The sequence below is a fragment of the Dendropsophus ebraccatus genome, chromosome 12, assembly GCF_027789765.1.
Source record: "Dendropsophus ebraccatus isolate aDenEbr1 chromosome 12, aDenEbr1.pat, whole genome shotgun sequence".
In the NCBI taxonomy this organism is placed as follows: Eukaryota; Metazoa; Chordata; class Amphibia; order Anura; family Hylidae; genus Dendropsophus; species Dendropsophus ebraccatus.
Genome location: NC_091465.1, coordinates 92,375,547 through 92,387,724, shown reverse-complemented (window position 1 = coordinate 92,387,724; position 12,178 = coordinate 92,375,547). Strand labels below are relative to the sequence as shown.

General features: G+C 43.1%; 1 protein-coding gene across 1 annotated transcript; it reads left to right on the top strand.

Moving 5' to 3' along the window:
* Positions 1 to 3,677: 3,677 nt before the first annotated feature.
* Positions 3,678 to 4,946, top strand: LOC138768858 (uncharacterized protein in mobD 3'region-like). Its single transcript, XM_069946825.1, has one exon. The coding sequence runs from the start codon at positions 3,678 to 3,680 to the stop codon at positions 4,944 to 4,946; it is 1,269 nt and encodes a 422-aa protein (XP_069802926.1).
* Positions 4,947 to 12,178: the final 7,232 nt, after the last annotated feature.

Sequence of the window (12,178 nt, the reverse complement as noted above, 5' to 3'; positions counted from 1 at the left end):
GGATCCCACTCAATCCGCAATGTAACAGCAATACTTCATAATAAGATGTGTATAACGTACGAGAAATACCTTGGTGTTGCAGCTCTTCAGTGCTCGCTCCAAGAAGTAGCAAGAACGTGTACTCACACAGATGCAGGCTTTACTTTCATTTATTTCTCTTTAGTCGGTATCTCGTACAGGACAAAATCAAATGCTCACAGGCTGGCGTGTTCTCCTCTCAGTCCAAACCATCCAACCTCGCGCATGAGGAAGGAGGAGCCTGTCCTCCGAAACGTCCGCCGCGAGGTTGGATGGTTTGGACTGAGAGGAGAACACGCCAGCCTGTGAGCATTTGATTTTGTCCTGTACGAGATACCGACTAAAGAGAAATAAATGAAAGTAAAGCCTGCATCTGTGTGAGTACACGTTCTTGCTACTTCTTGGAGCGAGCACTGAAGAGCTGCAACACCAAGGTATTTCTCGTACGTTATACACATCTTATTATGAAGTATAAGGTGGATGGTACCTGGGGGATAGTACCTGGGGGATAGTACCTGGGGGATGGTACCTGGGGGGATGATAACTGGGGGTTGGTACCTGGGGGATGTTATCTGGTAAGTGGTTTCTGGGGGATGTTATCTGGTGAGTAGTACCTGGGGGATGGTACCTGGGGGATGGTATGGGGGATGGTACCTGGGGGACGATACCTGGGGGATGGTACCTGGGGGATGGTACCTGGGGGACGATACCTGGGGGATGGTACCTAGTGGATAGTACCTGGGGGAAGGTTTCTGGTTAATGGTACCTGGTGGATGGTACCTGGGGGATGGTACTGTACCTGGGGGATGGTACGGTACCTGGGGGATAGTACCTGGGGGGATACCTGGGGGATGGTACTGTACCTGGGGGATAGTACCTGGGGGATGATATCTGGGGAATAGTACCTGGGGGATAGTACCTGGGGGATGGTATCTAGGGATAGTACCTGTGGGATAGTACCCGGGGGATGGTACCTGTGGGATAGTACCTGGGGCATAGTACCTGGGGGATAGTACCTGGGAGATGGTATCTGGGGGATACCATCTGGGGATAGTACCTGGGGGATGATATCTGGGGAATAGTACCTGGGGGATGGCACCTGGGGATTGTACGTGGGGGATAGTACCTGGGAGATGGTATCTGGGGGATGATATCTGGGGAATAGTACCTGGAGGATGGTACCTGGGGATGGTATCTGGGGGATAGTACCTGGGGGATAGTACCTGGGAGATGGTATCTGGGGGATGGTACCTGGGGGATAGTACCTGGGGGATAGTACCTGGGGGATAGTACCTGGGGGATAGTACCTGGGGATGGCACCTGGGGGATTGTACGTGGGGGATAGTACCTGGGGGATGGTACCTGGGGGATAGTACCTGGGGGATGGTACCTGGGGGATAGTACCTGGGGGATTGTACGTGCGGGATTGTACCTGGGGGATTGTACCTGGGGGATAGTACCTGGGGGATTGTACGTGGGGGATGGTACCTGGGGGATGGTACCTGGGGGATAGTACCTGGGGGATTGTACGTGGGGGATGGCACCTGGGGGATTGTACGTGGGGGATAGTACCTGGGGGATGGCACCTGGGGGATTGTACGTGGGGGATAGTACCTGGGGGATTGTACGTGGGGGATGGTACCTGGGGGATGGTACCTGGGGGATAGTACCTGGGGGATTGTACGTGGGGGATGGCACCTGGGGGATTGTACGTGGGGGATAGTACCTGGGGGATGGCACCTGGGGGATTGTACGTGGGGGATAGTACCTGGGGGATTGTACGTGGGGGATAGTACCTGGGGGATGGTACCTGTCTGAAACATTTTAGATTCAACATCTGAGCGGCAGATCAATTCCTGTACAGATGTAGTGAATTACCTCCTACAAAATTTATGCACTAGAATTGACCGTAACCCTAGGGCAGAATTGTCCCCTTATCCTCTGCACCAATATGGCCTTATTCAGTGCCAGGTGGCCGTAATTATGACCCCAATACTCTGACCATCTCCAGTTCTACTGAACCCACCATAAACCAAGCCGAGCCAGTAAATAATAGAACGATAGCAAAAGACTTCACAGAAAAATCCCTAAATGTATGACACGCTATAGAGGAAGCAAAGAAAAATCCTCAAAGTAAAAAGGTTAAGAGCTATAAGCATGGATGTAGCAGAGCCAGATCGCACAGAGCAAATCACGATACAGCTCGGCTACATCTGTACAGTAATAAGCAGTAATGTGCAGATAGTGTCCACATATACACAGCATAGACATGGTACATACCTGCAGGCGGCCCAGGATCTGTCCCTCACACCGGTCTGAGGCCTTATATACCGCCCTGGGAGGGCAGAAGGGTTACGAGGGTAGGGAGCTGCATACCTGAAGAACAGGTGTAGCTAGGCACGCCAGCCGGAGAGCGGTACACATGGGAGGGGTGCAATTACTCAGAACAGCTAGAGGAACTTTCAGAGAAACTGATATAGAAAAAGACAATATTGGAACAGGTATAAAATGGTACAAAAATATATTTCCCAGTAACTTAATAACCAGAGATATAAAACCCAGAAATATGACCCTATAAATACAGAAATATGAGCCCCAGGAATATGAGCCCCAGGAATATGAGCCCCAGGAATATGAACTCTATAAATATGAGCCCCAGGAATATGAGCCCCAGAAATATGAGCCCCAGAAATATGAGCCCCAGAAATATGAGCCCCAGGAATATGAGCCCCAGAAATATGAGCCCCAGAAATATGAGCCCCAGAAATATGAACCCCAGAAATATGAGCCCCAGGAATATGAACCCCAGAAATATGAGCCCCAGGAATATGAGCCCCAGAAATATGAGCCCCAGAAATATGAGCCCCAGAAATATGAGCCCCAGGAATATGACCCTATAAATACAGAAATATGAGCCCCAGAAATATGAGCCCCAGAAATATGAGCCCCAGAAATATGACCGTATAAATACAAGAATATGAGCCCCAGAAATATTAACATCAGGAATATGAGCCCCAGAAATATGAGCCCCAGGAATATGAGCCCCAGAAATATGAGCCCCAGGAATATGAGCCCCAGAAATATGAGCCCCAGGAATATGAGCCCCAGGAATATGAGCCCCAGGAATATGAGCTCCAGGAATATGAGCCCCAGAAATATGAGCCCCAGAAATATGAGCCCCAGAAATATGAGCCCCAGAAATATGAGCCCCAGGAATATGAGCCCCAGGAATATGAGCCCCAGAAATATGAGCCCCAGGAATATGAGCCCCTGGAATATGAGCCCCAGGAATATGAGCCCCAGGAATATGAGCCCCAGAAATATGAGCCCCAGGAATATGAGCCCCTGGAATATGAGCCCCAGGAATATGAGCCCCAGGAATATGAGCCCCAGAAATATAAGCCCCAGGAATATGAGCCCCAGGAATATGAGCCCCAGAAATATGAGCCCCAGGAATATGAGCCCCAGGAATATGAGCCCCAGAAATATGAGCCCCAGGAATATGAGCCCCAGGAATATGAGCCCCAGAAATATGAGCCCCAGAAATATGAGCCCAAGGAATATGAGCCCCAGGAATATGAGCCCCAGAAATATGAGCCCCAGAAATATGAGCCCCAGGAATATGAGCCCCAGAAATATGACCGTATAAATACAAGAATATGAGCCCCAGAAATATTAACATCAGGAATATGAGCCCCAGGAATATGAGCCCCAGAAATATGAGCCCCAGAAATATGAGCCCCAGGAATATGAGCCCCAGGAATATGAGCCCCAGGAATATGAGCCCCAGAAATATGAGCCCCAGGAATATGAGCCCCAGAAATATGAGCCCCAGAAATATGAGCCCCAGAAATATTAACATCAGAAATATGAGCCCCAGAAATATGAGCCCCAGGAATATGAGCCCCAGAAATATGAGCCCCAGGAATATGAGCCCCAGGAATATGAGCCCCAGAAATATGAGCCCCATAAATATGAGCCCCAGGAATATGAGCCCCAGAAATATGAGCCCCAGGAATATGAGCCCCAGAAATATGAACCCCAGAAATATGAACCCCAAAAATATGAGCCCCAGAAATATGAGCCCCAGGAATATGAGCCCCAGAAATATGAGCCCCAGAAATATGAGCCCCAGGAATATGAGCCCCAGGAATATGAGCCCCAGAAATATGAGCCCCAGAAATATGAGCCCCAGGAATATGAGCCCCAAAAATATGAGCCCCAGGAACATGAGCCCCAGAAATATGAACCCTAGGAATTTGAACCCTATAAATATGCGCCCCCAGAATTTCAGCCCCAGGAATATAAGCACCAGAAATATGAACCCTATAAATATGAGTCCCAGAAATATGAACTCTATAAATATGAGCCCCAGGAATATGAGCCCCAGGAATATGAGCCCCAGAAATATGAGCCCCAGAAATATGAGCCCCAGAAATATGAACCCCAGAAATATGAACCCCAAAAATATGAGCCCCAGAAATATGAGCCCCAGGAATATGAGCCCCAGGAATATGAGCCCCAGAAATATGAGCCCCAGAAATATGAGCCCCAGGAATATGATCGTCAGGAATATGAGCCCCAGGAATATGAGCCCCAGAAATATGAGCCCCAGGAATATGAGCCCCAAAAATATGAGCCCCAGGAACATGAGCCCCAGAAATATGAACCCTAGGAATTTGAACCCTATAAATATGCGCCCCCAGAATTTCAGCCCCAGGAATATAAGCACCAGAAATATGAACCCTATAAATATGAGTCCCAGGAATATGAACCCTATAAATATGAGCCCCAGGAATATGAGCCCCAGGAATATGAGCCCCAGGAATATGAGCCCCAGGAATATGAACCCCAGGAATATGAGCCCCTGGAATGAGCCCCAGGAATATGAGCCCCTGGAATTTGAGCCCCAGGAATATAAGCAGTAGAAATATGAACCCTATAAATATGAGCCCCAGGAATATGAGCCCCAGGAATTTGAGCCCCAGGAATTTGAGCCCCAGAAATATGAGCCCCAGGAATATGAGCCCCAGAAATATGAGCCCCAGGAATATGAGCCCCAGGAATATGAGCCCCAGAAATATGAGCCCCAGACATAATAACCCCAGGAATATGAGCACCAGAAATTTGAGCCCCAGGAACATGAGCCCTAGAAATATGGGCCTCAGGAATATGAGCCCCAAAACTATGAGCACCAGGAATATGAACCCCAGAAATATAAGCCCAAGGAAAATGAGCCCCAGGAATATGAACCCCAGGAACATGAGCCCCAGAATTAGGAGCCCCAGAAATATGAACCCAAGGAATATGAGCCCCAGGAATATGAGCCCCAGAAATATGAGCCCCAGGAATATGAGCCCCAGAAATATGAGCCCCAGAAATATGAGCCCCAGAAATATGAACCCTAAAAAAATGAGTCCCCGGAATATGAGCCCCAGAAATATGAGCCCCAGGAATATGAGCCCCAGAAATATGAGCCCCAGAAGGAGCCAGAAACAGCTATCTCTGCAAGCTAAGTTCTTTTATATTGTATTTGTGAGCGAGTTTTTGATCTGAAGTGTGTTTGTGTCTCAAGTGTGGGACTTTAATATTACGGGACTTTAATATTCCGGGACTTTAATATTACGGGACTTTAATATTCCGGGACTTTAATATTCCGGGACTTTAATATTCCGGGACTTTAATATTACGGGACTTTAATATTACGGGACTTTAATATTCCGGGACTTTAATATTACGGGACTTTAATATTACGGGACTTTAATATTCCGGGACTTTAATATTCCGGGACTTTAATATTACGGGACTTTAATATTACGGGACTTTAATATTACGGGACTTTAGATTCGGGGGTTTTAGAGGAAAACAAATTGTTTATTTGCTTTTGAACACATTGTTTGCTTTTGTTGCTTGTTGTTTTTGTTTTGTTTAGTTATACATAATATCCCCATAGAAATGAGCGCCATGTTTGACAATGCGGCCCAATGTACATCTTGTGCGATGTATGCAATCCTTGATCAACAGATAGAGGGTATATACCATTGTGGGAGATGTATGGGGGGTGAGGGTATATACCATTGTGGGAGATGTATGGGGGGGTGAGGGTATATACCATTGTGGGAGATGTATGGGGGGGTGGGGGTGCATACCATTGTGGGAGATGTATGGGGGGGTGAGGGTATATACCATTGTGGGAGATGTATGGGGGGGGGGGAGGGTATATACCATTGTGGGAGATGTATGGGGGGGGGGAGGGTATATACCATTATGGGAGATGTATGGGGGGGAGGAGGGTGCATACCATTGTGGGAGATGTATGGGGGGGTGAGGGTATATACCATTGTGGGAGATGTATGGGGGGAGGGTATATACCATTGTGGGAGATGTATGGGGGGGTGAGGGTATATACCATTGTGGGAGATGTGTGCATGTTGCTGGTTTGGAAGCCCAGATCCTGGATGTAAATGAGCGGCTGCGACGTTTGTGATACATCAGCAAACTGGAAAGGGGTCTGCTTCTCACTGAGCAAGCACTCCAAGGGGTAGATGGGGGAGAGAGTGATAGCATGGAGGTACAGGAGGAAGAGGCAGCTAGTTGGGTCACAGTTATAAACCGGGGTAGAGGGAAGAGTGTGAGGGAGCCCAGTCCTGATCTGGCACACCCCAACAAGTTTACCAAATTGGCGGATGAGGGGGATGCTGGTTCAGGGGGGCATTGCTGCAGCAGGACACTGACAGCCAGGGGGGTGTCTGCTCCAGTAAGGTGGGAAACAGGAGTTCAGGGCAGGCCAGGCAGGTACTGGTAGTGGGGGGCTCAATTATTAGGGGGACAGACAGGGCAATCTGTCACAAAGACCGGGATCGTCGAACAGTGTGTTGCCTTCCTGGCGCTCGAGTTCGTCACATCGCGGATCGGGCTGACAGATTACTGGGAGGGGCTGGCGATGACCCAGCAGTCATGGTGCACATTGGCACCAATGATAAAGTTAGAGGTAGGTGGCGGGTCCTTAAAAACGATTTCAGGAACTTAGGCAGGAAGCTTAAAACTAGGACCTCCAAGGTGATATCCTCCGAAATATTACCTGTACCACGAGCCACACCTGAGAGACAGCAGGAGATTAGGGAGGTAAATAAGTGGCTCAAGAGCTGGTGTAGGATAGAGGGGTTTGGGTTCATGGAGAACTGGGCCGACTTCTCGGTCGGTTACAGGCTCTACGGTAGGGACGGGCTGCATCTCAATGGGGAGGGTGCAGCCGTGCTGGGGGAGAAGATGGCTAAGAGGTTGGAGGAGACCGGGGGGGGGGGGGGGAGGGCAACTACAATATAATAAGTGAAGACAGAGTAGATGGAGAGCTGGGCCTAGATTATGGAACTGGGGGGGAGCGGCGGGAGGGGTTAGAACAGTCACTAGTGATAAAAGGAAAGGGAATATGGACAAATATATTAAATGTATGTATACAAATGCCTCGAAGCCTCACTAATAAAGCTGAGGAATTAGAACTCATAATGGTTGAAGAGAAATATGATATATAGCGGGGATAAGCGAGACATGGCTGGATGAGAGTTGTGACTGGGCGGTTAATATCCAGGGTTATAGTCTATTCAGAAATGACCGTAAAAATAAGAAAGGGGGAGGGGTCTGCCTATATGTTATATCCTGCCTTAAGCCTATTGTGCGGGAGGATATAAGTGATGATAATGTGGTAGAAATAAGGGGAGGGACGAAGAATAATAAAATTCTTATAGGAGTGAGTTATAAACCTCCAAGTATAGTGGAAGAGCCAGAAAATCTTCTTATAAGACAAATAGAGATATAAGAGAGGACCCCGGGGACATAGACTGGGGGACACTGCCCTGAGATATAAGAGAGGACCCCGGGGACATAGACTGGGACACTGCCCTGAGATATAAGGGAGGACCCCGGGGACATAGACTGGGGGGACACTGCCCTGAGATATAAGAGAGGACCCCGGGGACATGGACACTGCCCTGAGATATAAGAGAGGACCCCGGGGACATAGACACTGCCCTGAGATATAAGAGAGGACCCCGGGGACATAGACACTGCCCTGAGATATAAGAGAGGACCCCGGGGACATAGACTGGGGGGACACTGCCCTGAGATATAAGAGAGGACCCCGGGGACATAGACTGGGGGGACACTGCCCTGAGATATAAGAGAGGACCCCGGGGACATAGACTGGGGGGACACTGCCCTGAGATATAAGAGAGGACCCCGGGGACATAGACTGGGGGGACACTGCCCTGAGATATAAGAGAGGACCCCGGGGACATATTTAAGAGCATCCTGGGTAAATGGTGTGAAGGACACATACTGTACCATATGGGAATAAACGTAGTAGAAATAAGAGAAATCCAATGTGGTAACTACAGCTGTAAGGGGGGCAATAAGTGATAAGAGACAAGCATTCAGACAACTAAAACAAGAAGGTAGTGGGGAAGCATGGAGCGACTATAGACAGAAGAATAGAATGTGTAAAAAGCAAATAAAAGAAGCAAAAATAGCAACAGAAAGAAGGATAGCCACAGAAAGTAATAGGAATCCCAAAATGTTCTTCACTTATATAAACAACAAAAGACTTAAAACCGAAAATGTTGGTCCCCTCAAAAATAATCTGGGTGTAATGGTGGAGGGGGAAGAGGAAAAGGCCAATCTACTAAATACATTCTTCTCTACTGTATTCACATAACAGAGGACATGACTAGGGATAATGTAAATCCTCCCATAAATCTCACCTGCCTAACACAACAAGAAGTGGGGCGACGCCTTAAAAACATTAAAATCCATAAGTCACCGGGCCCAGAAGGCATCCATCCTAGAGTACTGCAGGAATTATGTACTGTGTTAGACAGACCGATATTCCTAATATTTAAAGATTCTATTACGACAGGGATTGTTCCACAGGACTGGCGCATAGCTAATGTGCTACCAATATTCAAGAAGGGGTCAAAGAGCGATGCTGGAAACTACAGGCCCGTAAGTCTAACATCTATAGTAGGTAAAGTATATGAGGGGTTTGTAAGAGATGCTATACTGGAGTATAATATATAGGAGATGTATACTGGGGTATAATATATAAGAGATGTATACTGGGGTATAATATATAACAGATGTATACTGGAGTATGTTATATAGGAGATGCTATACTGGAGTATTATATATTAGAGATGTATACTGGGGTATAATATATAAGATATGTATACTGGGGTATAATATATAAGAGATGTATACTGGGGTATAATATATAAGAGATGTATACTGGAGTATAATATATAAGAGATGTATACTGGAGTATAATATATAAGAGATGTATACTGGTGTATAATATATAAGAGATGTATACTGGGGTATAATATATAAGAGATGCTATACTGGGGTATAATATATAAGAGATGTATTCTGGAGTATAATATATAGGAGATGTATACTGGGGTATAATATATAAGAGATGTATACTGGGGTATAATATATAAGATGTATACTGGGGTATAATATATAAGAGATGTATACTGGGGTATAATATATAAGAGATGTATACTGGGGTATAATATATAAGAGATGTATACTGGAGTATAATATATAAGAGATGTATACTGGGGTATAATATATAAGAGATGTATACTGGGGTATAATATATAAGAGGTGTATACTGGGGTATAATATATAAGAGATGTATACTGGGGTATAATATATAAGAGATGCTATACTGGAGTATGTTATATAGGAGATGCTATACTGGAGTATTATATATTAGAGATGTATACTGGGGTATAATATATAAGAGATGTATACTGGGGTATAATATATAAGAGATGCTATACTGGGGTATAATATATAAGAGATGTATACTGGTGTATAATATATAAGAGATGTATACTGGGGTATAATATATAAGAGATGTATACTGGGGTATAATATATAAGAGATGTATACTGGGGTATAATATATAAGAGATGTATACTGGGGTATAATATATAAGAGATGCTATACTGGGGTATAATATATAAGAGATGTATACTGGGGTATAATATATAAGAGATGTATACTGGGGTATAATATATAAGAGATGTATACTGGGGTATAATATATAAGAGATGTATACTGGGGTATAATATATATAAGATGTATACTGGAGTATAATATATAAGAGATGTATACTGGGGTATAATATATAAGGGATGTATACTGGGGTATAATATATAAGAGATGTATACTGGAGTATAATATATAAGAGATGTATACTGGGGTATAATATATAAGAGATGTATACTGGGGTATAATATATAAGAGATGTATACTGGGGTATAATATATAAGAGATGTATACTGGAGTATAATATATAAGATATGTATACTGGAGTATAATATATAAGATATGTATACTGGGGTATAATATATAAGAGATGTATACTGGGGTATAATATATAAGAGATGTATACTGGGGTATAATATATAAGAGATGTATACTGGGGTATAATATATAAGAGATGTATACTGGGGTATAATATATAAGAGATGTATACTGGGGTATAATATATAAGAGATGTATACTGGGGTATAATATATAAGAGATGTATACTGGGGTATAATATATAAGAGATGTATACTGGGGTATAATATATAAGAGATGTATACTGGGGTATAATATATAAGAGATGTATACTGGGGTATAATATATAAGAGATATATACTGGGGTATAATATATAAGAGATGTATACTGGGGTATAATATATAAGAGATGTATACTGGGGTATAATATATAAGAGATGCTATACTGGAGTATAATATATAAGAGATGTATACTGGGGTATAATATATAAGAGATGTATACTGGAGTATAATATATAAGAGATGTATACTGGGGTATAATATATAAGAGATGTATACTGGGGTATAATATATAAGAGATGTATACTGGAGTATAATATATAAGAGATGTATACTGGGGTATAATATATAAGAGATGTATACTGGGGTATAATATATAAGAGATGCTATACTGGAGTATAATATATAAGAGATGTATACTGGGGTATAATATATAAGAGATGTATACTGGGGTATAATATATAAGATGTTATACTGGGGTATAATATATAAGAGATGCTATACTGGGGTATAATATATAAGAGATGTATACTGGGGTATAATATATAAGAGATGTATACTGGGGTATAATATATAAGAGATGCTATACTGGGGTATAATATATAAGAGATGCTATACTGGAGTATAATATATAAGAGATGTATACTGGGGTATAATATATAAGAGATGTATACTGGAGTATAATATATAAGAGATGTATACTGGGGTATAATATATAAGAGATGCTATACTGGGGTATAATATATAAGAGATGTATACTGGGGTATAATATATAAGAGGTGTATACTGGGGTATAATATATAAGAGATGCTATACTGGGGTATAATATATAAGAGATGTATACTGGGGTATAATATATAAGAGATGTATACTGGAGTATAATATATAAGAGATGTATACTGGGGTATAATATATAAGAGATGCTATACTGGGGTATAATATATAAGAGATGTATACTGGGGTATAATATATAAGAGATGTATACTGGAGTATAATATATAAGAGATGCTATACTGGGGTATAATATATAAGAGATGTATACTGGAGTATAATATATAAGAGATGTATACTGGAGTATAATATATAAGAGATGTATACTGGGGTATAATATATAAGAGATGTATGCTGGGGTATAATATATAAGAGATGTATACTGGAGTATAATATATAAGAGATGTATACTGGGGTATAATATATAAGATGTATACTGGAGTATAATATATAAGAGATGCTATACTGGGGTATAATATATAAGAGATGTATACTGGGGTATAATATATAAGAGATGTATACTGGGGTATAATATATAACAGATGTATACTGGGGTATAATATATAAGAGATGTATACTGGAGTATAATATATAAGATGTTATACTGGGGTATAATATATAAGAGATGCTATACTGGGGTATAATATATAAGAGATGTATACTGGGGTATAATATATAAGAGATGTATACTGGGGTATAATATATAAGAGATGCTATACTGGGGTATAATATATAAGAGATGCTATACTGGAGTATAATA